This window comes from Vanellus vanellus (assembly GCF_965231255.1).
Source record: "Vanellus vanellus genome assembly, chromosome: 14".
In the NCBI taxonomy this organism is placed as follows: Eukaryota; Metazoa; Chordata; class Aves; order Charadriiformes; family Charadriidae; genus Vanellus; species Vanellus vanellus.
The window spans coordinates 9,274,984-9,302,845 of record NC_138919.1 but is presented as its reverse complement, the minus strand read 5'-3'; the positions used below and the strand labels follow the sequence as shown (position 1 = coordinate 9,302,845).

Genomic DNA, 27,862 nt, shown 5'->3' with positions numbered 1-27,862 from the left:
CCCTTCCGACCCAAACCATTCCATGATTCTATGTCTCATCCCTAAGTTCACTAGCTCTTTAAAAGAGCAAAACACTTAAAGCGTTTGAGGGCAGCTTGTATTTAATTTGAATGTAAACATCTTTCCAGTCTAAATAGACATCAAACCTCTGATAAGATTCTGACCTTCCTATATCTTTATTTTCTTAAGAGGTTTTTAATATCTGCAGTTTGTTATCCATTTTTAATTCAGTCATATCAAAACATATTCTCATACAGATTTCATTTCATTTCTATAGACAGATAACTGAAAGATTTATCCGTACTCTGTAGGACCCTGTACAGCTGCTTGCACGTGGTTGCCGGGAGGAACTCAGGTCCCAGTGCCACAGTCATTCAGATGAACAGCACAAACGCAAGAGCTAAAGTTACCTGGCTTTTCTCATGGTAATACTTAGCACTGAGAAATAAAGGTTAGTACAAAAATGAACAGCTGAACGTTGGGTCCAAACCAAACTAAAGTACGTCCAGATTCAAATGTTGCCTGGGCGGGTGTTGTGCTGATGTTTAAACCTGCCAGCAGACCTGGACGTGGGGGCAGCTCCTGCCTCCAGCACGGAGGTGACGGCACTGGGATTTCAGTTTCTTACCTTATCATAGAGGGGAATCATGAAATACCCATTGTTTGGAGCACAATCTGTCTGGTATTTCAGAGTACCATGTTTTGTATATAACTTAATCTAAAAGAAACAAACAAAAGAACACAAAAAGATACTTGAGAAAACGTGAGCAAAGCTGGAACCCGGCATTCTCTAACCAAGTGCTTTTACACAGCAGCTCCGGGGTGTCCCCAGGGGGTAACGGGAGGAGGTTCATGGCAAGGCGGCCACAATCTGCGAGGCAGAGCCGCACAGCCCAGTCCCGGGCTCGCTCAGTGAGCCCCACTTCTACCGACGCCCGGCCGCGACCACAGCCACCCCGAGCAGCGGCCGGGGCACAGGGGTCGGCTCCCGCCGCGCAGCCAGGCCGAGCCCCTGCGGCCGCAGAGCGAACGGGGCGGCGGGCGCCTCCCCCGGCCCGGGCCGGCTGAGGGGAGGGAAAGGGAGGGGCGGCGGCGCCCACCTCGATCAGGGAGTAGTTGATCTCCACATCCGACTTGACGAAGCCGCCGCAGCCCACGACGATGTCTTCGGAGCCCCGCGCCAGGCCGCAGCACAGCGCGCAGAGCACCGCCGCCACCCAGGCCCCCATCCCGCCGCCGCTTCCCTGACTCAGCGCCGCCGGAAGAGAAGAGCGGGGCCGGGCCGGGCCGGGCCGGCGGGTGCTGCCCCCTGTCGGCCCGGAGGGCTATGCGCCCGCTCCCCGCCGCGGGCCGTCTCGCCTCCGCCGCCAGCACCGCCCAGCGCGGTACGGAACGCTAGGCGGGCATTATCCCAGACTCTTCGTGCCGCAACGCGCCGCGGCGCCCCGCTCTCCGGCAGCCGGAGCCGAGGCGAGGGAGCGGCGCGGGAGCCCCCGGTCCCTGCCCCATCCCGCCGCCGCGGGGCTCCGCCTCGGCGCGCTGCTGCCGCCGCGCTGCACCAACCCAGACGCGTCCCCGAGGAGCTCCCGGACGGACTTTGCCCGCTGCCCCCGCGGCACCTCTCGCCGCCCCCAGATGGGGCGGGACGGGACGGGGCGCTCCGGGGCTCCCGCCAGTCCCCCGCACGCCCGGCGGGAACGGGAGCTCTCGGCCGCTGCTCCGTGAAGGAAACGCCCCTCCCGCCGGCGCCGCGGCGGCCCCCGGGGACCCCAGCGGAGGGTCTGGAGCTGCAGGCGGTCCGCCCCCTCCGCGGGCGCTATGGCGGCGGGCGGGTCCCTGTGCGGCTGCCGGGAGGGCTGCGCCGGGCTCTGGGTGAGTGAGCGGGCGGGGGCCGCGCCACCGTCCCGCTGCCGGGCCGCCCCCTCAGAAGCCCGGACCGAGCGGCCCTCGGTGCGAGCGAAGAGAACGGGCGGTGGCGGCCGCCAGCCCCGGCCCGGCCGCGGGGGGCGCGGGTTCCGCCGGCGCGGGGTCCGGGAGAGCCGCTCCCCGCCCGCGGAGTACCCGCGGGCCCTCCTGCCCGGGCAGAGGTTGGCAGCGCCGTGTTGGAATGAGGCGGCGGACACGCTGTAAGCGGTGTAGAGTATGTTCCCATCGGAGGTTGCTGGTGTCGTGGACTTTGTCCCCCTGGGACAAGTTTTCACCCAAATAGAGAACGGCTCAGGTCTTCATCCAGTTACAGTAAATTTGGTGAGAGTTGCACGCGAGCACCCAGTCCGGCTGCACCGCTGTGCTGAAGTTGGTCCCTTTGTTGTCTTCAGAAAGTATCTGCTGAATGACCCACTAGAGAAATAGCTTTAAAAGGGCTCTAATGAGCCTCATGTGAATTTCCCTCTTCAAGGTTGATAAACTCCCCTAATAATTTGTAAGCCATTATCTGCTTACTCTTTTCATCAAGTGATTCCTTTCCCCTAGCCTTGCTTTGCATCATATTCTCAACATAAAGGACTCTAAGCGCCTCCACTAGCTGCTGAAGAAAAAATACCAGCACCTGTTCATCTACAGTTTGCTGTATTTTTAGTATTATGTTAGCACATGAGATGCAACTATTTGTTCATTCCAAAAAATTCCAAATATATTATAAATACAGCTGAGGAAATTCAATTGCGATGCAGTTTATGGACTAGGACACTTCTTTCCTCCTAATCTTCATTTCACCGGTTATTCCCTACTGACTATTCTGTTAGTTTCCAAATGCCTATAATCTTTTTCATTCCCAAATTACTTTTTCTCATTCTGCATTCAGTAACTTAAATTTCCTGTGTTTTTCCCCCTCTAGTTCTGATACATGATGTCCTTTCTTTTTTTCCTCTCTCTATTTCCATTCCCTCCAAAACGCCACTGCTGAGTCCTCCCTCCCTCCCCTGTGACACCTTACTATTCTCCAGCAGCCCCTCTGTCGCCAAATATTTTTATATTTGAAACTCCAAATCAAATTCCTCTAACATTATAGCAGATCTGCACTAGCAGCTTGCATTAGCTGGTGAAATTCTGCATATGTTAACTTTACTGTTTCACTTCTGTGTTGATTCTGTGACAGGACTGGAACCAGACCTGGTATACAAACTACCCGAGATTTACCCGGTGTTTTGAGAGTACAGTCGTTGCTTGGATCCCTTGTGTCTATCTTTGGATCTGTTTTCCTTTCTACTATTTGTATCTTCAACACAAAAATAAAGGCTATATCAGGATGTCCCACATCTTCAAAACCAAAATGGTAAGGGTAAAGGATGGGGTTTGATCCTAACATTATCACAACTTTGATGCAGAACCTAATTTTTCTAAACCATTAATTGTTTTTTTTGATGATCCATCTCTCTATTTGCTTTGACATTCACTCACTCAGGTAAAGGTAGCTCAGTATAAATCAAGTAAAGTTTCAGGAAGAACTGTCATAAGATCTTCTCCCTTGTATTTCCATTCAGTTCCCCGCTCCGTCCTATAACACTCTATCCCAAACCTGCTCTTCTACCTCTCCAGTCTCACCGCCCAGCCTGCTTGGAGCATTCCGTTCGGTAGATCGTCCCATCATCATTTCAGTCCATCCCAATGTGTGTTTGCTGTCTCTGCCCCAGGTCCTTGGATTCATCCTGGTAATACTGTGTTTTTCTAATGTCTTCTTCATACTGTGGGAGATAAGCCAAGGAATCCCACGGGCTCCGGTATTCTTCATTAGCCCTGCCGTGGTGGGAATCACAATGGTAATTCTGCCTTTGTTTTGTCTGCGTGTGGCCCAGCTTAGCCCTCCTGGGGCAGAGATTGTATTTCCCATGTTTCTCAGTGTCTTTGAGCACAAGCAGGGATCAAGGGGAGTAGAAGGCTGGAGACGGGCACTGTGAGTTTCCGCTGCGTGACGCAGCAGGGGTATGGAGCTGGGGCAGACCACTGGGCCTATAGCTACAGCACAGAGCCCTGCAGGTGGGCAGAGTACACCTCGCAAGAGCCAGGGTGGCAGCAGTGGTTAGAAAGAGGTCTCACAACAAGACGACAACAATTCCTCCCCTTCTGTCATTGCATCTTTATAGCCTAGATCCTCCCAGCCTGTAGTTTTATTACTTGCCCTTTCTGGAGAGACATTCTTGAATGCAAAATTGCACATAATGCTTTTCAGTTTTAGCCTTATAGGAGCAATACTGAAGCTCTGAACATCTTGAAATGTTTGGGCAAGAAACTAACTGATTTTGCTCTATTGTACCCATTAAACAGATAATAGTAATGCTCAGCATTCCGTTACCAGCTATTTATTCGGACAAATTTGTACTTCCTTGCAGATCCTTGCCATGTTCCTTACCCAAGCGGAAAGAATGATGGGCATCCAGTCTTCAGGCATCTTGTTGGTTTACTGGCTGCTCTCATTCGTGGCTGCAGTTGTGACATTTAGTTCCAAAGTCCAAGATGCCCTGGAAAGAGTAAGTGAAATCACTTATCTTTAACATGCAGGGGTATGAAGTCTCTAAACAACAGGGCTCTTTTTGCCTCATTGATTGTGAGGTGGAGAACCAAATTCCTCTCAAGATATGTGCTGAGAAAAATGATTGATGACACTTTGTCATCTCCATCCATGTTATCCCTTTCAATATAGACAGAGTGGTTTTCTGAGAGCCGAGCAGACTTCACATATGAATAAAAGCAAACTGAACATAAAAGCTGTCACTAAAAACTGGCCTTATGCCAGATTTTCTATCATCATAAATATGTTGATATGCTATACATTTTTATTGTTTGGGTATTTGTGGTGGATGTTTATTTGTGGAGGAGTGCTGGATGAGTTTACACATCTGAGACGTTGTCAGTGGCCATCTTCCTTGGGCAAACAGTTGTACCTTTCCACCACAACAAGGAATAAACAAAAGTTTGTTACCTCTGTGTTTAAGTAATAGGGGAAAAACATGCAGCCACTAAACAAAAGACAGTTGGGAACTTGCTTGTTCCTGCTGTGTTGAATGATGCTCAGGCACCAGACCTCTTGTAGAAATAACACTTTGCCACTTCTTGCTACCAAAATACAGTTCCAAAAATACTCAGACTTTTTCTTTGGTTTTTCTCTTTCTCATTCACAAAATTAATTGGAGTGCCCTTTGTGGAGCCCCTTATACACATAATTTATAATAAAACCTGGCAGCTGCTGTATTGTAGCAACAATTCATCTCACTAGGTGGGCAAGAAGCTTCTATCCCCCAGAGCACCCTAATTTCCCTGAATAGCGATGCAATGCGGACATCTGACTTGACTAGACTGCTATGAAACCTCACCATAAAACCAGCACTTTAAATAACAAACGCGTCCATTATTTAGCATTTTATGATATTCCAGTTTCAGGAGTGATCTATTTAAGTAGCTCTACATAACTACTGTTTAAATAAATGTACCTCATGGTTCAAACCAAAACTCAGAGCTTATGGCTGGTAGAACATGAGAAGCCCTCTTTCTCTGCTGTTTTCACATGAAGGTTTTTACCTCATTCTCAAGAGTATTCGGTTTCCTAGGGCTTCCTGGAAGACCACTTCCACCATGTTACAACTTACCTTTATGCTAGCCTGGTGCTAGGAGAACTTGTGTTATTCTGCTTAGTTGATCACCCTCCCTTCTTCTCTAAAGCAGTCAACAATCCTGTAAGTATAATGTAGCATTTCAAAACGCATCACTTCATTGCTCAAACTGGAATTTAAATTTATGGGGATGTACAGGGACATGAGTATCTGAGAGATATAAGATGCATCATTCTGTATAAAGGCTGATGGTTTTAAAAGGTAACCGGCAGAATCTGGGATAACAGTACTTTGTCTCTCTATGTATGTTTTGAAAAACTAAAAGCCTCTTCTATCCATACTCATCTTTATTTTCATTGAAACTAGTAGATAGGGCTCATACTGCTCCCCTACGCTCTCCTGTGCAGCAGTACTCTATTTGAGGTATAAGTATGGCATAGCTGTGCACTTCAGAAAATGAATGCTATGAAGAATGATATTCTTTGTTCCTCCATCTGAGACATTCTTCAAAGTCTAATTCTCCAAAGTCTCCTGAACCCATTGATCTTCCACAATACGTTCACACTGTCAGGGTCAATGAATGGGGTGTGTGTAACTTTTTTGATTGCTTTTCCTGGGGAAGCACAGAAGGGGATTATATTCATCTGACAAATACCCTTTTCTATATATAAATATCACCCATGTTTTTCTTCCCATCAGAATCAGTGTCCAGAAGCCAGCAGCTCTTTTCTTTCCAAAATCACATACTGGTGGTTCTCTGGGTAAGAAAACACAGAAAAAGACGTGGTTTTGCCAGAATATCAGAAAAAAACAGCAGCATAAGAGAGGGTCTAGATGACAGCCAGTAGGAAACATCTCAGCCCCCGAGTTATCTTATGCGGCAAGGATTTAAATTCTTTCTCTGGGGACTTGAGAGATTCTTACAAGATCAAATTATAAAAGTTTAACTTACTTTTCTCAAAGTAGTTCAAAACACAAATTTGTGATTCTAGGTAATTCTCTTCCCCCTTTCCAACTACCCTTCCAGTGCCCTCCCAATGTTGAAACAGACCTCAGCAATCTCAAAAGATCACTGTACACCAGCACAGCCCTATCTGCCTGCCAGGCCTTCCTGGAACAAGGGATGGGCAAGGGGAAAATAGCGAGTGAGGACATTGGCCCAGCCTGCTGCTTAGCATTCAGAAGTAAAATGATTACATATCTTGGGCCTAATGCCTGCTGTGTTTCACTGAGCTGCAGAGTAAGTTAAACTGAACTTCGTCCCCCACTGCCCAAGACCCAGCTCTCAATATGGACTAGAAATTGGGGCTTACTCGCAAATCCTCGTTACGTTGACAGAAGATAGCATGGGGATTTGAAGCAAAACGGCTGTTCTTGAACATTCATATTCGTTCTGGGAAAGGATAGTCTCAAGTAGTGTTTTATGCAAGTAAGTCTCTATGTGCTGACTGTGGTGCACTGACTTAGGGCCCATCTGTTGTGAAAACGTTACAGGCACAACAAATTCTTCTGTGCTTACCTTACAGCAGTCTCTGTGTCCTCCAGGCTTGTCTGGAAAGGCTGTAAGCAGTCCTTGGGGGTGGATGACTTGTGGCCAGCGAGGAAAGAGGACTCCTCTGAAGAAATCGTTGCCTGGGCTGAAAGAGAGTGGAAGAAGTATCAGAGCAGAACCCAGCAGTGAGTACTTGATACAGAGAGTGTGTCGTGGTCTCAGCCAGGCAGTTTCTCTCTTGCCTCTCATTGATATAAACAAATATGCTCACAGATGCTGGTGTGTCATCTCAGAACAGGCTTTAATCGCTTCCATTTACCCCGGCGTGGTAAGACAGACTGCTTCAGCATATATTCAGGCTCTGGACGTAAGCTCTGCTAGGTGCTTCATATCTGGACAAGAGAAGGGTGGAAAGATTCAATCCCACTGAATTATTTGTCCATTAAACAACAAGAAGAAAAGGAGAGCATACATAAAATGGTCCGAGTGATGCTCTGCTATGAAAACTTGGGGGTCTTTATTCCTCAGTGGGTGAGCGCTCAAGTGAGTGAGTTCCTTTGTGCAAAATCTGATTTTAAGTGTTGAAATCTGCTGGAGAACGTCCTTCCATTCCTAGAAGCATGGAACTCAAAGGTTTTTTGAGAGAGTTTTTTGATGAGCATTTGTACTGGACATGGTATGAGACCCAGTGTGAGATACTTAATCATTTTTTGAAACCATGAGATCCCAAGCTTTCTCCAGTTGTGGCTAGCTTTCTCATTGTTTCTTTCTTTAGAAAAATTGAATCTGCTACATTTAAAAGGAGTCAGAAGAGTGAAAATGGCATAGCAGAAGCTGAAGAAACACAGGTTCTACTGCAATCAGAGCACAGTCAGAGTGGGCCCTTACTGAAAGCATTTTGGAGCATGTTTGGAACCAATTTCCTTCTCAGCACTGTCTGCTTAGTTATCTGTGATGTCTTCTTGTTCTCCATCCCAAAGTTACTGAGGTATGTGCATATTTAAAATGTATTTCTATCACAGGTACAAGATTGCTGCATGCATGACCTCACACAGAGGTGCGTTTGCCAACACCCACAGAGGTGGAACACAAACACTTACCTTTTGAAATCTCCTCTTGCTGATGAAAAGAGCTGGATTATCATTTGTGCTAAGACCACAGCCAGCTCAGCGGGGAAAAAAACAAAACACTGTCTAAAGCTGTGCACTTTTTCCACTGCTGTGTTCTAGGGACAAGCTGCCCTAAACATTTTTACTTTACTAGAACAGGAGTGAGTTATTTGATGGTTCTACATATCACATCATTCGCACAGGCTGTCAACCAGTTGCTGTAGTCTTAATGCTCCATGTTCCCTGACTAATTATAAAGCAGGGCTGTGCATCCTACACATCTTAAATAGCTTCTTTAGTCAGCTGACATAATGCTTTGTGGATTGTGTTGGTACAACACAAACCTGCATTACAGTATATTTTCAAGGTGATAATTTCTTAATCATTAAGATTAAGAGAAGTTTTGGAACTGTCAATGACTTCCTTCGATTGTGGCTCCTAATTTGCATATTTATAACAAATTCATGAAATTCAGGAGCCATCCTTAACACTGAAAATGAGGTCTCCCCTTAGAAGATGCTGAGATCAGAGATTGCTTCAAGACCAAGGGTGGCTAAATGACAAAAATCAGGATACTGACATAGGATACTTAGCAGTTTTTCCAATTCTTGTGCGATTTACAGATAAACACCAGCCAGAGAGAATACAAAAAAAAAAAAAAAAAGCCCTAGTATTTCTGCATTTTTGTGTGTCTGATATTTCACCAGTTCTACATGGATTCATCAACATTTTGCTCTTGCCTTGCAGCCTTTTCCTGCAGTTTATTGAAGATCAAGAAGCACCTAGCTGGCATGGCTATTTCTATGCCTTTACTATGTTCCTTTTGGCTTGTCTCCAGACTCTGTTTGAACAACGATATATGTACATGTGTCTTGTTCTGGGGTTGAGACTGAAAACTGCAGTAACAGGGCTTGTGTACAGGAAGGTGAGTCTGTAGCTTCCTTTTCAGCCTCATTTTTTTCTACCCCTACATTAGTAGTTATGCCATTCGTTCTTAACAACATCAGGGGAGATGTTATTAGAAACTACTTTTAGGATGTAATTCTGTGCTATATTCATCTCTGAACAGTATGTGGGAGGTATTTTACTATTTGTTTTTCAGCTCTTAGCTCCAAAGGAAAAGCCAAGAAAAGGAAAGAGGAAAAAGCCATGTAAACTTTCTTATACTGTAGATTATGGTTGGGGAAAGAAGTAAATTCTTCATCTTAAAGTGAAGTCCCAGGCAACAGCAAGTTTTCAGTACCTAGGATTTGACATTTTTCTGAATCTCTTTTTTTCTTTCTTCATAAGGAAAAGAAAGTTGTTTGATTTTTGGACCAAAGCTGTTGTTTGAGGACACCTTTCCTTTCTTCTCTACCCTGTCTAGATCCTAGTTATGTCAAATGCATCAAGGAAAGCAGCAACAGTAGGTGAAATTGTTAATCTGGTATCTGTTGATGTCCAAAAGCTAATGGATTTGATTATCTATTTCAATGGGACCTGGCTTGCTCCTATTCGGATTATCATCTGCTTTGTCTTCTTGTGGCAGGTAAAATATGATAACAGTACCTATCAATCCCATTCTATTCTAGGTATCAAAGGAAAAAGGAGTTTTCAAAATTCTGCTTAGAGCAGCCATATTTTTCTTAGCTCTGTAGCACCATGGATTCACTTTTCTTTCCAGAAGATATTTTTATTGGTATAGAATCCTTACCTGATCCTTCACTTCACCTTCTCACCTGTGTATTCAGCATTCAGTCTCTTGTAGGAAAAAGACTGTGAATATGGTTATTCTGAGCTGACTGAAACTTCTGCCTCAGATTTTCCCCTGCCACCTCTCTTTTCAATCAAAATGTGGTGGCCCGGTACTGGCTGAGAATCCAGTTCAAGCTCCTCAATGTAGTTACAGAACATAAAGGAGAATGGTCGGAAACAGCAACTTGACATACTTTATCCTGAAGACTGATTACCACAAGATCAGTGAAACAGTTTGAAGCAAAGTTATATGATATTCAAAAATGGATACATTGAATTTCATAGGTATCAAGGCATTCAGAAACAAGAGAGCAAAACCTGAATTAGAAATATAGGATGATGATCTGAAAGATCCATTTTTCCCCCCCAATTCAATGTATGGTATTTTCTCAACAGGATAAAGCCCTATTTCTTAGTCCCTGATTTTGACAGCACACCAAATGAAGTACGAGCACTACAGAGAGAGGTGCTTCCCAGGAGCTTTCCAGAGGCCTTTGAGACCTTCTTTTGCTAACCAGAAGGGACCATCCCTTGTACCTGGCAGGATACTATGACCTTGGAAAATTAGTAGTGATGGTACAGACTGTTGAAAAATCATCATCACTTCTCTAGCACTGTTGACAAGCTGAACATGGTTGCATGTACTTGGAACATAACATGCTAGCAAACATTTTGTTTGCTAGTGTTCATGGACCATTTGTGTAGACAATACTTTTATCTCTCTGTGTATACCAGCACTCACCTCTCTAGCCAACGTATGCTGTCTGTAGAGAGATGTCACTAAACCATGAGAAACAAGCTCTCTATTTTGATACTCAGGTTATTATGAACCCTGGTATCCAAGAGCTGTCTCAAGAGTACGTGGCACAGTATAATGCTACCATTTCATCTCACTCGTTGATGTGGTTTCAGACAAGCCGAGTTATTTCGTTTGTTGAGGGTTTGAGTTTGTTTTTTTTTAAACAAAACCTGGTTTTGTTTCTGGTCACTTACTTATGCCAGCCACAAGATGTCCTCCTTAACGCATCCAAGAACAGATGGGCAGAAACAGAAATGACTTTCCAGCAAGTTACTGGATCACTTTCAGCCCTAATCTAGTTCCTTTTTAGGGAAGCAAATAAATTCAGCAGAGCATGGTAACAGGAGTTCCTCTGCCTGGAGAGTTAACAATCCACAGTGCTTAGGGAGCACAATTCCCAGGAATGGCAAAGGCAAGACTGGAGTAAAGCCTTAGCCATTAGGAATATTAGGCATAAGTTCAAATAAGAGGGAAGGTAAGTGAGGGGGAATGGAAAACAGTTGCTTCTAGTAATCACCAGAAGTTCTTCCTCTTTCCTTTTCTCTCCCGGCAGCTTCTTGGGCCATCTGCCTTGGCTTCAATTGCTGTATTCCTTTGTCTTTTGCCTCTGAATTTCATGATCACCAAGAAGAGGAGTCAGTTTCAGGTACATTTTGCTTCATAAAAATAAAGTGGTTTACTGACTTGAGTTATGCTAGGATACTACTTTTAAATCTAAGTTAAAGGCTGCCATGCTCTTCCAGGAAAGGATCACATGGAACCCAAGACTACTGATGATTGCAGTAGGCATGTTGGGAAAAAAAAAGAAAAAAAAAAAAAAAAAAACAACACACAAAGAAAAAAAAAGTAGTATTGTACTGAAGCATATCACTAACATTTGACAACATTGAGTGATAGCTTAATATTTATTATTCAGGCTGACCATGACTGTCTGAAGGAGCCTAGGAGGATTTGAAGCCTGCAGACCTTCTGGAAGTTTAGACTAAGCTCTTGCACATTCAGTCTTTTATCTTGTTTGCGCACCTTTTCTGTGTTTTTTATGTATTGCCAGTACAAATAAAGCTCTGAAGATGAAAAGCAAATTATTTCCCAGACTAGAAGGTTCATAAGCAAAACAGTATACACAGCTCAAATGCAGGGAAATTTATTCAGAATTCATAGGCAGGAATAAGGTGTCTTTCAGAATAATTGCACCATTAAATGTTCAACCTATTGAATGATAAAACTCAAACATTTATTACAGGAGACCCAGATGAAACACAAAGATGAGCGGGCCAAACTCACCAATGCCATTCTCAGCGACATTAAAGTAATCAAACTGTATGGCTGGGAGAAAACCTTCATGGAGAAAGTGCTTGGTATCCGAAAGCAAGAACTTCAGGCCCTAAAAAAATCTCAGATTCTCTTCTCAGCATCTCTAGCTTCTTTCCATTCATCAACTTTCCTGGTGAGTGGTTCACCTTCCTATGTAAAACATGCTATTACTTCCATTTATCTTTTTACCCCTCTCTGGACAGATTTTTCCTGTGGGACAGCTAAAGATAAAGTCTGCCTGGAGGAGTTGGTCTCACAGGAGTTGCTAAGCCCTAGTAGAACTGGCCACACAGTCATTTACACTGTCCTAACAGTTCTATGGATGAGTCATCTGGTCTGGCAATGTGTTCCGGGCAGAGTGAGCCTGCTTTGCAAGAACCGCCTGGAGACCTCCAGCTAGACAGAGTTCATGGCACAGTCAGTAGCCGCACAGGCCACTTTTGCACTTGCTGTTGCAGCTCAGCCATGTGTGTTTTCAATGGGAAAAGCTTTCACCTTGCTGTGGCTGCAGCAACAAAACATCCTTAAAGCAGAACAAGTGTCAAATGATCAGACTTGGTTTTATCACCAATGTGCAAGACCTTTGCCTATGATATTGGCAGGACAGGTATCATGTATATGGGTGATAGCCTGGATTTAACTAAATGGGTTCCAGAGTCTTTAGAAAGGGGCCTGTCACCCTTGAACCATTCTCTTCCCTGTCTGAAGCAAATGGTTTGCTTTTCCTTTGCTCCCTTTCAGATCGCATTTGTCATGTTTGCTGTCTACACCCTGGTGGATACCACACACGTCCTGGATGCTCAAAAGGCCTTTGTATCTGTAACACTGATCAATATTCTCAACACTGCGCACTCCTTCCTGCCATTCTCCATTAACGCCGCTGTCCAGGTTACTTGCGGGCTGTGTTCCTTTTTCTTTGGCCATAAGTGTTTTTTACGTATCACCATTAACAGGTAAAGGCAGGGATGTCTTAGGGCTTTGAACGTAAGGGCTAGCTATTTAATTGCTATTGTGAAACAGTGAAATGCAAGGACTTGCAGCTAAAGGTACTTTGTAGCATTGTTTTTCAGAAAGGCTCCATATATTGACAAAACAGTCATCAAGAAAAATTCTTAAGTCTTTTGGGACCAATCACATGGACCATTAGATCTCCGGGGTGCTTCCAGTTCTGTTTTTAATCACAGAAATCTGAATAGATGGAGCAAAATCTCCATAGGAGATCAGTGGAAACCCTGCTAGCCCAGGCCAGAGAGAAAAGCAAGTCATTGACCAGTAAGAAATTGGGAAATTGCACTTCCCTCTTTCACTCTAAGATGACTGCCACAATTCTTCGTGTACAGAAGCAATTTCTGGAAAGATTGCAGGATGAATTGGAGAAAAACACCAATTTCACTGTGTGAACAGAATAGAAAACACAGGGAAGAATATGGTTTTTTGCTAAGCTAAGTGGAAATAGAGGCAGTTAACATAAGGAAGAGCTTCATTTGTTGATCTAAGCCAACAGCATCTGCAACATAGCACCTAGTCAACAATCTAAGTGGGTCTTCAAGCTGAGTCTTCACATTTTAGCTCCCTTTCTATTCTAAATTATTCTTTTGTGTGCTTCTTCATTTCAGGCCAAAGTTTCTTTAAACCGCTTAGCAGCTTTTCTGAATCTGGAAGAACTGAATCCCGAGAGCTCAAGCAGAAGCACTTCTGACTGTGGTAAGCTTTCGTGTTAGCATCGTTGTCTTATAAGAGGAGTAGCTTGCACTGTTCAGCTTCCACTCTTTTCTCTCTTGACTATGGTAGGCACCCTAAATGTTTGCCCCTTACTGTCACTTTATCTTTCAGGCCTATTTACATCCAAAGATGAAATCTAATTTGGTAATAACCCCTTCTTTCCATACTTAAGGTTCATTTTATGTAATATAAATACACACTGACACATAAAGTCACATAAACAGCGATGTTTCTGTACCTACCTTTCAATTTACAAGTGTTCTGTTTCTTCTCATATTTTAGTACAGGCAAGTATCACCATAAGAAATGGGACTTTTTGCTGGAGCAAAGAAACTTCTTGTCTTAGAAGGTACAGACTTACCCTTAGTCATTGCAATTCTGTGGCTCAGGGTGGATGCTGGGTGAACTAATTCCTTAGAGCCTAAGTGAAACCAGCATGGAGTATCTAGAGGCTTCTGAGTTTGCTGCGTATTTAACATTGAATTCTGAAAATTATAAAGTCAGACAAAATGTAATCTTGATTTTATGCCTGGGAGCATGTAAATGGGAAGATGCCTGTATCTGGATGTTGCCTTAATATATGGAGACTACTTTCCTTACACAATTTTCTTGTCCAAATATAGAATTACAGTAATTTAAGTCAAAAAAAGTAGAGTTGATGGTATGCAGATATTATATAAGACATCACTGGTTATTTCAAAAGGCATTGCAGTTTTAGAGAAGAAACAGTGTTGAAAAGTTCTGATGCTCAGGAATGTTTTATATGCAGTGCTTTGGTCTAGCCTATCTCCAGAGAGGGGACCTGGGTCTTGGGTCCGAGTTTGAAACTCAGATGGAGACATGGCTGAAGACTTTCTGGTTGGAGGCATCTTTGAAGGGATGACTCCTGTTCTGCTGAAAAAAGTCAGCGTGACAGGAAGAGTAACCCAGTGTAACTGAGGCCTCAAGTAGGGGGTTTAGTTGGTGTTATTTTTATTGCTACAAAACGGTAGCAAGAATTTTGGTCGTTTTCTTTCCAGAAAGTGTATTTGAAAGGTGATAAGAGATTATCTTTTCTCTCTAGGATAGATCTTACCGTGCCCCGAGGCTCCTTGCTTGCTGTAGTTGGCCAGGTGGGTGCTGGAAAGTCCTCCTTGCTGTCAGCGTTACTTGGTGAGCTGGAGAAGACAGACGGCTGCGTGACCATGAAGGTAAATTTTCCCCTGAGTGTTGGCTTCTAATTAGGCTGTCTTCAGGAACAGTATTAACCAAGGCATCAGGTACCTGATGAAAACCCATTTACTGCTGAATTTTAACAAAGGCTGTATGTAACAGCCTGCATTTAATTATCTGAAGGTGCTTAAGACCTCTTGGATGAGCCTGGCTCTTGGGAATGGAAACTGAAACAAGACTTCAAAGATCCAGTTACATTTCCCACTCTGACAGTGAGCTGAAGTGGCACTCTGGTAAATCATGACACGTACTTGCACCTCTGTTTCCTCCCCTATATAATGAGACTGCAGACTTACACTTTGCAAAGTCCTCTGAGACCTGTTAATGGTGATGATCATTCCAGATTTCTACAAAGCTAATTGGGAGAGCTATTCTTCAAAGACAGGTTCCCACAGTGTCAAGTTGAGCTTATGAAAAAGACTGTTAACATTTTTTCACTTCCACTTTTATAGGGCACTGCGGCTTATGTCCCCCAGCAAGCTTGGATACAAAATGCTTCAGTGGAAGATAATATTCTCTTTGGGAAAGAGATGGATGAAGCATGGTTCAATAGAGTGATAGATGCTTGTGCACTGCAACCTGATTTGGAGTGCTTCCCTGCAGGGCAGAAGAGTGAAATAGGAGAGAAGGTACTGACTTAGGTTTATATTTTGGCCAACTTTTCCATGAGTAGCTACAGCTTCGGGTGTCCTGCTTAAAACACTTACAGAAGGACTAAACTTGCAGGGGGCAGGTGCTCGGTAATTTCTGAAGAATCAGGCCATGACTTAACGGGGTCTGAAGCCCAGCTCCTGACAGTTAACCTAACCAGAGATATGAGAGCTGCTTAAAACAAAAATCAACAAATCCAGGTCATTCTTGGGTTCTCTTTTGCAGGAGAGTGGAGTTGCTCAAAAGAATCTGCCCCTGCTTCTCAAGAGCCCTATTTGGAGGGAGGGAAGAGAGAGAAATGCACTGATTTGAAAATAAGGAAGTTGTAAAACCTCAGTGTAAAATGGAGCCAACAGTTGGCAAACATGCTGTAGCTTTGGGATAAACAGTGTCAATACATTTTTACAGGGAATAAATATATCTGGAGGGCAAAAGCAAAGAGTGAATCTTGCTCGTGCCGTGTACCAGGGAGCTTCAATCTACCTACTAGATGACCCCCTCTCGGCTGTTGATGCCCATGTTGGACAGCACATTTTTGAACATGTTCTTGGACCCAACGGCTTACTGAAGGACAAGGTGCGTTATAATTCCTGAACTGTAAAAGATGGCAAAATATGTCTAATTATCAGGGCCCCTGAAACCTTTCCAGTGAGGTGGGTTACTCACTTTGTCAAAGGCTCCCAAATTCTTTTTTGCTAGTGGCAGCAGGTGTGCTACGGTTAACAGTGGAAGTGGAATGGGTAACCTCTGCAATCAATCTCACCTAGAAGGAAGACTGAAAAGTTCAGTTCTCCTAAAAGAGTGGCTTTATCCTCATACAAACCACATGCCTAGTTCCAGCCTTACTTCTACAGCAAGTTTAATGTTGACAGAAGACCAAGAAACTTTATCTTTCTCCCTTTTTGAAATTTACTTCTAGTACAGTTAGGAAGAGCTGTTCAATCTCTTCCAGCTCATTGTATCTTATCATAATGTCTAATCCCATCACTTTTGAATAGTTCAGTGATGCCTTTACAGTTCTGATCACCCAAATGTTCATCACTTAAACTTCAGTCTTAATATCCTTCTTAAACACTTCTCTTCCATTCTGTTTTTCCATTGGTTGCATTTTGTTATTCCTTGGTATCTCTCTGCTGTTAGGCAATCTGTATAATAAATGTGGTTACATGAGAAGGGATGCTAGGGCAACTGTTAATTGTTTCATGGTATAAATTGCCTACAAATACGTGATTCAATTTCAAGTTGTAGAAGGAAAATAGGTAATTTCTTTCATTAGAAAGTCCAATTAAAACATATGTCTGATTATAAATATCTCTCTCCATGTGTAGATAGGTTGCAAGTATCAGAATGTAATTATAGTATTGAAAGATAGAAAGACTGGCAAAGAAAGCAGGTATCAGACTTAAGCAGTACTCAAAGAGCTTGACTGTAAATTAGAAATATATACCATGCCAATTTGTTATCTAGGGAAAAATTACTTTCCTTATGTCCTTTCCTACATGTAATTATCTGTGCAAATATGCTCAGAAATTTAAATGAGAGGAGCTGCACTCTATTTCCATTTAGGTTGATGATTTTTTCAGGCACAAATTCAATTTGGAACTATTGATATCAGTGACAATAAGTGTGACGTACTCTTCAATGAACGTCATTCTACTGAAGGGCTTCAGCCTGAGGGGAATCAGCAACATGGAACTGGTCAGCGAGCCAAGCAACAGGTTCTCCTACACACATGGTGCTAGCCTGGGACTTCAGGCTTCAGTTCCCATCCTCACTCTTTTATGCTGTGGGTGACACAAAGGAAGTTGATTCACTCCCGAGCTCCGCACTTTCAAAAGGGGCACAAAGCTGTGCTGCAAAGATAAACTTCATCAAAGAGCCAGTAAGAAGTGATAGGGATAAATAAAAATATCTCCAAGTTAGTAACAATCATAGCTCATACTGAGTACATGTCTGTCTTCAGAAGACAGCTGACTGCAACAGTTGGAGTGAGCAGAGAAACACCAGAACAATTGTAACTGTTCCCTTGTTATTCAAGCAGACTCGTGTGCTGGTGACTCACACAGTCAACATTTTGCCTCAAGTGGACAACATTGTTTTTCTGGTGGATGGAACAATCTCAGAAATTGGTTCCTACCAAGAACTTCTACAGAGAAATGGGGCCTTTGCAGAATTTCTTCGTTCACATATTACTGCGGAAGAGAAGGCAGGCGCTGGCTTTCCAGGTAACCCAAATGAGTTAGAATCATTGTTCCCAGGTCTATCAGTCAATTGTTTCCTTAATATTACACTTAATGTTAAAGAACGGGGAGAGGGAAGGTGGTCTGCTGGTGTTCACGTTTGAGAAAAGAGGGAAAAGAAAATAAAACTGGAAAAGCCAGTCTTATATTTGTTTTGTTGTGGACATTTAAAGCCGATATCCAATCACAGTAAGCTGTCGCTTTGTGTGGGGAAAAATGTGCCTGTCAAATTAGCTGACTCATCACTTCAAAATTGGTTCTTGAATAAACAGTTCCATCTTAGTAGACAATAGTCACGCAGTAAACAGAATTACCCACTATATATGCTGTTCTTTAAGCCTCACCTTGGTATTTCCACCCTTAGAAACAATTCTTTGTAATGAATCTTTTCTCCGTATTACCAGTCTCTTAAAGGCTATACAGAACAAAATGGGATTCTAAAGCATTTAGGAAAAAAAAAAAAAATATGCATTTTTCACAGCTATAGGAGATACCAGATGCACCATCACCTCTAGAAATGGTCCAGCACAGGAGAAGCTCTTTAGGTAAGCTTAAAGCTGTCTCAGACACTGAAAAACTTGCTCCAGAAGCCCATACAAGCCTACATGGAGGCTCTTACTGAGTACGATACATATTTGGGATTGATCTGTAATTAATAGTAAGACCAAACAAGCAAAACTCAAGAGTAGGTAAGAAACTGCTCTTGAATGTGGAGGGTGACTAACATTTTCTCCACATTTCACAAGGATCCAGAATTTGTTCCAGTGCTCACGTACAAGGCACATTGACAAGTTTGCTTGCTGCTCACTTCCCAGTGGGGCTGTTAGGTCTGACTCATGTCAAACCAACAACTAGTGAATGCTTAAAGCCTATGTTAATAGCTTGACAGAGCGCAGTCCCTGTGATAAATATGGACAATGGTTGGGGTCACTTTGGAAGACCCCCAAAACTGCAGCCCTCAAAATAGGCATGAATGTAGGGGTGGATGGGTAGAGAGATCCAGCTTTAAAATACTCATTGCCTTGGCTAAAAATTGAAAGGATTTTTTTTTCTTTATGAAGTGACAGTTCAGTCAAATCTGCTACGGAAAGGGAGAGCATTCCTGTAAGTCAAGACTGTACCACTGCTGCAGCCACCAAAGGAAGACTAACCAAAGGAGAGAAAACTCAGCACGGCAGGGTAAGCACAGCACCTTCCTATAAAGGCAAAGACACATACCATGGGTTCATTACTGACCCACTCATGGCACGTGGGGTCAGCTCACTGCCTAAATTAAACCAGGGAAGTCAGCTGAGCTTTACAAGTTTGCCCTGTAACTGAAACAAAGTCATTTCAGCATTATTTTACATAGTACCTTCTGTGCAAACTGTATCTCCCTGGATGCCCCGGTGTAAGCACTGGTTCCAAAATAGAAATAATGCAGGTACGTTGCAGAAAGCACATTATGGAAATGAGAGGGGGGAAAAAAAAGTAGTTTGTGACCACTTGAGGAGATAGATCCTGACTCAAGAGTTGACCTGAAGGGGGAAAAGCACACTGAGGCAATCAGGGTGACATGGTGGTAAGGAACAGAAGAGGATAGATTAACAAAGGACTTATAATCTTGAGTCAGCCCACAAACTCTTGAGGTTGGTGGGAAGGGGCAAAGAGGCACATCAATGTTCTCATCTTACTCAAGGGAAACACCTCAAAAGGCTGAGGCAAGGAGGGTACTGTGAAAGAAAAGAAGTAGATGTGGGATTCCAGCTAGGAGGAGTCAGGCATGGATGAGGTGTGTATTCAGGGCACATCGTAGCAGCAGTACAACGTGGGGAGGAAACAAATAGCTGAGGCTACCCACTGGTACTGAGAAGAGTTGAGAGTAAGAAGTCAGATACCCCAAAGGAGGCAGCTCTTCCCCTAGGGAAGCACAGTATTAGCCAGACTGGGATCTCCTAACCTCTACTGATCAGCAGTAACTCACACAAGCAGTCAGTGGGATACGTGATAGTTCTCACGCTGAGAAAAATGAAAACCACTGCCTGGTATAAGGAAAGCCTTACATGCATTCCAGCAGTAACACAATCCTATTGAGATAACATTCATCAGTTGATAGTAATCACTCATTAACACCATGCATTTCTTTAAGTATGGCTTCATTATTCATCCATGAGGAAAACAAAAAAAGAATTAACATGGTTGCTATGGCCCATGACATATAACCAAGTACATATGCCATAATAAATCATTCCCTGTTTCAGAGCTGCTTTTCCTTGCTAACAAGCTTGATCCTCCCAACCTCTCCTGTTTTTCCCCAATTTTTTCACTCTAGGTTAATACTTCAATTTATGTGGCCTACCTGAAGGCGACAGGCTTACCACTGTGTGTGTACATCATTCTGTTGTTCACGTCTCAGCAAGCTGTGTCATTTTCTCGTGGTTACTGGCTCAGCATGTGGACAGATGACCCTGTTCACAATGGGACACAACAGCACACAGAGCTGAGAGTTGGAGTCTTTGGTGCACTAGGAGTTGTTCAAGGTTCGTTTAATTTGCTCGCCTAATTCTTCTCTGTATTTCCATCTCTTTTTCCCCATATCCAGGATGTTTTCTTAGAATATAAACAAGTGCATACCCATGGGCTCTCAGCCTCCTGGGCTTTTGGCACCAGCCCTAAAGGTTTGGCATGAGACCTAAAGCTACAGGCACTGACGCACATGGAGGATTTCTAAGGGATCTGAACAATATTTCCAGTGTTACTGCCTGAAATTCTACTTCATGGTATGCTAGAAGTGTTCTTCTGTGCATTTCAGAAGACCATGATGAGTAGCATCTTCGTCTATATTTCCTGCTGGAACTAAATGACCTGAGCCCCTAAAAAACATTCAACAATGGAAGAACTACAACATCCTTATTTTTGTATCCTGCCCCCTTGTATCCAACATATTCTGCATACCTTTCTTCCTCATATCCCTTTCCATTTCTCCCATATAGATTAATCATAGTAAAGTGCAAGCAGTGACTCTTCTCTGTGATGAGTTAAAGCTTGGTTTAGGTCTTTTGAGTGTAAGGAGAGAGAGAGAGAAAGAGGAACTTGTGGAATTCTGCATTTCTTTAAAAGTTTCTCTTTAAAAACGGCCACAATTCTTTTGGTCAGCCTTTAAACAAAACAAAAAAAAAAAGAGTAACTTGTTTTAGGACAGAAATCAAATCTGGAAAAATCTCAGCCCAAGGGATAAAAGATTGAGAAAGCTTTGAACAAATTGAAGAATGGGAACACTTCTGTGCTAACAGTGAATCTGTAGGTAGGAAACCTAAAATTTTGAGTAATTCAAAGTAATTCTAGTCAAGCTCATTTTAAAGAATTTGTCCTGCATGTTTAAGCTGAATCCTTGGCCCCCATCAAGCTTGCTTAGAAGGTCTTCCACCCCTCTGTAATTTACCCTGCAGCTCTGAGGCTTGGCTTAATTGCTGCCAAAGAGAAAGTCAGCTCCTTTCACTAGTATAGCATTCACAGTACTAAGTGAAAATCGTGATCTCACAAAGGAGAACTCCAAGGTGAGTTTGTTCAGACTTAGTAATAATTATTATTTTTTATATTACAGCCCTTGGCAGATTTGCCTCCACAACAGCAGTCCTTCTAGGTGGCGTTTTAGCATCACACAAGCTGTTCCTGCAGTTGCTGATGAACGTTGCTAGATCCCCAATGGTCTTCTTTGAGCAAACACCCATCGGAAACTTGCTGAACCGCTTCTCCAGAGAAATGGATGCTATTGATTCTGTCATCCCTGACAAGCTAAAGTCCTTGCTGGGGTTCTTGTTCAATTTGCTGGAGATCTACCTTGTGATAATAGTGGCCACACCGAGGGCAGCAATGGCCATAGTGCCATTGACTGTTCTTTATGCTGCAATCCAGGTAGGAGCTCATAGAGATACACAGACAGGAGAGGCTGAAGCAGCAGGGTCATGTCTCTGCAGAAAGCGTTCCATTTCTTAGGAGTGGAGGCATGCAGAAACTAGTTTCATCATTTCAGATTGCACCTGAACAGGACTAACGTCAGCGGCTCTTCCTACATCACGTCAGCCTTCCAAAGCATCCCAGAGACCTCATAAGGAGGCTTGTACTTTTCTATTGTCCAGATCAAATCTGGAGCTATATTCCTTGTCTCTGTTAGTGTAAATGCAATCCTACTAAGTCCAAAAGCATTTTTCCTTTCCTCCAGAATTCCTCCTGCTTTTTAATATATCCATGTATGCCATTCACCTCTCCCATTGGGCTCTGAAACCTCAAATGCTTTGCCAGGTAGGACTGAACATGAAGGAAGGGCAAGTAAGGGTGCAAGGACACCTCTGTTCTCCATCAAGAAAAGGGCTGGTCTACAGGAGAAAGTAAGTGTGAGTTTAGAGGCTTTACTAAGTTCAGAATACCCTGGCTTTTTTGCATTAACTAGCCACAGGGTTATTCTTAATGAAGATAGGACATAACAGGCAGAAACGCTACCTCACCTTTTAAGTGCATCTGTCACCTGCACATTAGGTTCCGTAACACTAGGATAGTAGATACTATTGCACTTGTTGACACCTTCCCAAGTTTTCTGTGGAGCACCTCCCCCAAGGCATAAACCTTCTAATCCCTTCCCCTTCCATTTCCCTTCATACCAGCACTTCTACGTCATCACCTCCTGCCAGCTGAGACGCACAGAGGCTGCCAGCAGGTCACCCATCTACTCCCACATTTCAGAAACTTTCCAAGGGAGCAGCGTGATCCGTGCTTACAAGGACCAGGAGAGGTTTATTTTGAAGAGCAATTTTCTAGTGGATGAGAATCAGCGAGTATGCTTCCCTGGAGCAGTTGCTGACAGGTACAAATCTGCAGTTAAAAAAAAAAAAAAAAAAAATAGTTTACTCTCACAGCCTTGGTGAGTGGAGATAGCTGCTCTTGGGGCTTGGGTGGAGGTACACAGAAGTTGAGACAGTGGTGCACAGTGTTTTGGGGGTAGGGTAGCCTCTTTCATTGTCACTCACACCGTGCCCCTCTCTGGCAACGTGCCCCTCACACAGCCAATACGGTCCCATCTCTGTCGTGTGGCTAGGCACACACCCGTGCTGACACACTGCTAGAGGTATCACTTGGTGTCCAAAACGCAGGAAGCTGTTGTACATGCCTGGTGAGGCCCATCATCCTATGACAGAGTGCATGAGGCCTGTGGTATATGCAGAACCCATCAGACAATAGAGCAATCAGCCACTAGTTGTCAAACAGAGATCATAGACCAACTCGTCCAAGAAACTGCATACTGGCTGCTCTCATCCAACAGGCCTTAGAGAATATCCTAAGACAGCCAATAAGCCAACCAGTTCAGACAGACTGGAGCCATTCATGACCTCCGAGGTGGCTGGATAAGAACCACCAGTGCATGACAAGAGCTTTGTTGAGCTGCTGTACCCCAGCAGCTCCACAAGTGTTTTACAAAGCAATCACAGATTCTGTTGGGACAAAGGAAGAGGGCATGCAGCAATAGCCCTGTACTGTCCTCCTCTTGCAGGTGGCTTGCTACAAACCTGGAATTTCTAGGCAATGGCATCGTGTTGTTTGCAGCACTATTTGCAGCAATGGGCAGAACACATCTTAGTCCAGGAACTGCTGGCTTCTCCATTTCATATGCTCTTCAGGTAACTCAGAATCGAAGTAATATCATGCTTGCCTTTCAGCAAAAGCAACTTGCATTTTAGTTTCTGCTACCATTTTAATTTCTAAGAAATCACGAATTATTTCTGTGACTGTCTGGATGCCTCCTCCTACCAAACCCTGCTGTCATTGCTGAAACTCAGAGCATCTGGAACACATGGCCCCTTAGATAATGAACCTCAAACACATACACCAGCCATCTTTTTCCTCCTGCATCTAAACTCTTACTTAAGTCACAGCATACTCACTGAAGCAAGGTCTTCAACGGCTGTGTTATCTGCTTGTAGACTAGTCACACAATAGCGTAAGAAATAGCTACACTATCTTTTAGCATCCAAGTCAGTAGCATTTCATTCTCTAGAAACTTGCTGAGAAGCAGCTATATGGGGAGCTGGCTAGGCTCTTTAAACACAGCTTTACAAACTTTCACAAGGATCCATGGTTAATTCTTTGCCTTTTAAGGGATGATTTGTGAAGTAATTCACTGATTAGGAGGTCTTTGTAAATAAACACTAAGTCAAAGTACCAGGTACCTCACAAGCACCAGTCAAGACTTATCTGCCCTAATATTTCTGTTTCTTTCTGCTAGATAACTGGTGTTCTGAACTGGATGGTGCGCTCCTGGACAGAGTTAGAGAACAACATTGTTTCTGTAGAGAGAGTGAGAGAATACTTGAGGACTCCTAAGGAGGTAGCTAAATAACTACTGACCTTACTAGCAGAGGTGAAGATCTCTGCAAACTAAACACAACTTCTCTGTCCCACCAGGACAAACCCCTAGTTTTCCCCTTCTAAAAGGCCAGTTATGTTTCCTTTAAAGAACTGCAGCATTTGTTTTTTATCCAACTGACTGGACTTGTTTTATAACCTCTGATCATCATTATTTCCTTAAGACAGTTAAGCATTAGATTGCCATTAAAATAGCTTCACTTGTTAACACTCATGGAATGAGCCATATTTTCTGCCCATATTTGGAGTATATACTTATTGTGCAAGTTCAGATGCAACTCTTCGATGACTGCTAGATAGCCTTTTAGCCACTAGAAGTCTCCAGTGCAATCATTTTTGTTCTGTAATCATTGAAATTATTTCTCCATATGCTGCCCTGAGATCCTACTAAAGGAAACTTTCACAGTTCTGTTTACAAGGGCACATAAATCTTTTTTAATTGAACCACTCATAATGTCAGAACTCTGACATGCAAACAAATGTCTATTCTCATTTTCAGTTAAGATGATTGCCATCTTTGCATAAAGTAAAAAGTCAACATTTGCAATATGAAAGTTAGAGGCCTTTTTCTCTTTTGGAAACAGTAAATAGAGTGGGGGAATTTGGCACAGATGTCTTCATAATTTTCCCATTTCAGTATGGCCACTTGTTTTGGTAGTTTAAATCAGCTTTATACATCACTGTTTGTTTTCATCTATTTAGGCACCCTGGATTCTGAATGGCAAACTTCAAGATCAAGTTTGGCTCACTGAAGGAAGAATTGAATTTAGAAACTATAGTCTGCGATACAGGCCAAATTTGGAGTTAGCACTGAAGCATATCAATCTAACCATCAATGGGCAAGAGAAGGTAAGAAAAGCCACTTGTTTCAGAAGAGCTACAAAGTGTGAACGGTGCTTTGCAGTGATTAGATCTGGGCAGATACAGTCCCTGCCCTACACCAAGGTACAGTAACTTGCAAGCGTGAAAGCTGCAGTAAGGTACGAGCCCGACTATCACACCTCTTCTAGTACAAAGAAGTGTTTCCAGAATTGCTGCATACATTAGATGTTCTTCTAAGTGAAATTTCGGTTCACAGAAGGTTAGCAGAGTCACAGCAAAGGAATTTCACTTTTAAATCTAACGCCACAGCAGCTACAACAGGGCCTTGATAAGTCTTGTAGTTTTTCTTCTCATCAGAGGCTTTCAAAATTCCTTTTCATACAAAACAATTACAAATTATAAATTATACCCCTTGAGGAATGTATTACTAGACTATGTGAATATTGAACATTTGAATCCTGAAGATTTGATCCATGAAATCTGTCTCTCTTCAAAAGGCCAAGAGGAATTACATGACAGGTCTGTCCAACTGTTAAAAACAACCAACATCAAAACCAAAAGCCTTCCATTGCACTTTACAGATTGGCATAACTGGAAGAACAGGAGCTGGGAAATCTACTCTTGCTGTGGGATTGCTACGATTAGTGGAAGCTGTGGAAGGAGTGATCTTAATTGATGGACTAGATATTGCTCAACTAGGTCTCCATGACCTTAGAACCAAGATAACTGTCATTCCCCAGGTACGAAATTGATTTCCAAAATGCTCCAGCAGTGTTGAAAGTCTTAACACCTAGGAAGGGTTTATGAAGGTTCTGTGAAAGGAGAGACATTCAGAAACTTCAAAGTTGGACATAACCTCTCTGCCATGCTTGTCTCCCGTTCAATATGACATTAGCCCCAGATTTGCACCCAGCAGGGAAAACTGGACAGCTCATTTTTATAATTAATTTTAGGAGTTTTTTTGTACTGTCTCTGTGCTCAGGATCCAGTTTTGTTTTCTGGCTCTCTAAGAATGAATCTCGACCCATTAAACCGATACACTGATTCGGACATCTGGACAGCTTTGGAACTGACTCAGCTCAAGACCTTTGTTGCAGATTTGCCAGACCAGTTGGAATATAAGTGCACTGACCAAGGGGAAAACCTAAGGTACCTTATCTGCAGACAGACAGTGGCAGGGCAGTGCCAGCCCGTGGGCTAGGGGAACATACAGCTAGTAGGACAAGGAGTCTAATTCATTTAACAAAACAAAACAAAAATAAGAGAGATCCAGAATGGAGACAGCAAATTGCTGCATTATTGTCCTATTTAGCAGCATGACATCAAATTATAAGACACCAAGTGGAAGACCTTCAAAACTTAATCATTGTAGTGGCTTAAGTTTGTGTAGTGCTTTACACACTGGAATCCTATTCCAAGTGCAAGTCTCCTGGGTGCTACAGTAATACACTCCCTTCATTTCCTTAGGTTGTTTCATGCTGTTACCTGCAGTGCCACCAGCCCCAATCACCCTTTCATGGAAAGGGAACAATCACTTTTTCATTACAATTTTCAAATTAATCACATATTCTGACGCCAGGGAAAAGTGACTACTGCTCTCAGTCTACCATACCTCTTCTTACTTGCAGCACTGGTCAGAAACAGCTGGTTTGTCTGGCCAGAGCACTTCTTTGGAAATCCAAAATCCTCATTCTAGATGAGGCCACAGCAGCAGTAGATTTAGAAACTGATCTTCAGATTCAGTCCACCCTGAGGACTCACTTCAAAGACAGCACGGTGTTAACAATAGCTCACCGGATAAACACCATCATGGACTGCAACAGGTAATATCTTCAGCCACTTTCCTACAGAGGAAGGAAGACACAGGCAACCTGTGTGAACTAGACAAACCACAGTGTTAGTGAACAGCAATTTAATTTCTGTCATTTTCTTGTTTAACCCTCAAAACTTTGCTTTAGAGATTGTAGGAGCTATCTTACATCATTGTAGGCACCAATAGGTTAATCAAAGATCATTTATTCAGACACGATGCACTTCTTGCTGTCTTACCCCTTTTTCCCCCACTGACAGCGAACCATAGCTACAGCTCTTTGCTTCATCTTAAAATCATGAAGCTAAAATACACATTCACAAATCTTACTCCAGTCTCAGTTGCCAAAAAACTCTCCTCCCACAAACTCAGTACTTTGAATAGTCACTCATCAGAAACCTATTTCTAACCCACAGCTGTTTCCCAGCTGAAAAGCTGCTGAAAAGCTTGAATAACAAGCAAGTACTGAAATTTGGTTTAGAAATAAGTAGAAATAACTAAGTTTATTATAGCTGCTGGTGTATCCCCAAGCTTACGCTTCTGTTTTAATTTTCACAGGATTTTAGTCTTGGAAAATGGTCGGATAGCTGAATTTGATACTCCGGAACACTTAATAGCTCAGAAGGGACTGTTCTACAGACTGATGGAAGAATCGGGCCTTGCATGACTCACTTGCAGAGTATACCATAATGCCACTATTATCAGGAATAATTGATCTTGTAATTGAGTTATCTTGTTTCACTCAAAAATGCTTGACACTCAACCAAATCTTGTTTGAGCTATAACCGCAGTGAGGAGATGAAAAGGGATGACTTGGGATACCTGTTATTTCCATAGGAAACTTAGCAATTCCATTTTCGTTATGTTCCCGGATACCAAAACCCCACTGTACTGTTGAAAATGAGCTAGTCAGAACTTAAACGCCTTGTTGCTTTTATAGTATAAAAGCAAACAAGCCAAAAGAAAGATCACAGCATTTCTGATTTATACTATAAATGGAGCCCAAATATACTGC

The 27,862-nt window shown here is 43.1% G+C and overlaps 2 protein-coding genes across 2 annotated transcripts in view; one reads left to right on the top strand and one right to left on the bottom strand.

Moving 5' to 3' along the window:
- The window catches only part of LOC309677532 (BOS complex subunit NOMO1), a 29,879-nt gene extending 28,647 nt beyond the window's left edge, over nucleotides 1–1,232 (bottom strand). Inside the window, exons 1-2 of the mRNA XM_082490351.1 lie at nucleotides 1,101–1,232; nucleotides 629–718 (exon numbers count right to left, since the gene is read on the bottom strand). Of these exons, the coding sequence (XP_082346477.1) occupies nucleotides 629–718; nucleotides 1,101–1,229 (219 nt within the window). The 5' untranslated portion in view covers nucleotides 1,230–1,232. The remainder of the gene's footprint in view (nucleotides 1–628; nucleotides 719–1,100) is intronic.
- Nucleotides 1,233–1,818: 586 nt separating this feature from the next.
- On the top strand, nucleotides 1,819–27,862 carry ABCC6 (ATP binding cassette subfamily C member 6; the record flags this gene model as incomplete). The annotated part of the gene is made up of 31 exons (XM_082490810.1): nucleotides 1,819–1,872; nucleotides 3,098–3,274; nucleotides 3,633–3,758; nucleotides 4,329–4,466; nucleotides 5,544–5,669; nucleotides 6,246–6,307; nucleotides 7,092–7,223; nucleotides 7,814–8,026; nucleotides 8,895–9,072; nucleotides 9,514–9,675; nucleotides 11,234–11,326; nucleotides 11,924–12,127; nucleotides 12,736–12,882; nucleotides 13,611–13,708; nucleotides 14,009–14,065; nucleotides 14,780–14,906; nucleotides 15,381–15,557; nucleotides 15,988–16,155; nucleotides 17,621–17,804; nucleotides 18,301–18,364; nucleotides 18,881–18,998; nucleotides 20,131–20,338; nucleotides 21,403–21,713; nucleotides 22,460–22,659; nucleotides 23,344–23,470; nucleotides 24,076–24,177; nucleotides 24,918–25,064; nucleotides 25,619–25,777; nucleotides 26,020–26,186; nucleotides 26,666–26,860; nucleotides 27,406–27,862. The coding sequence occupies 31 exons, from the start codon at nucleotides 1,819–1,821 to the stop codon at nucleotides 27,512–27,514; spliced, it is 4,530 nt and encodes a 1,509-aa protein (XP_082346936.1). The 3' UTR covers nucleotides 27,515–27,862.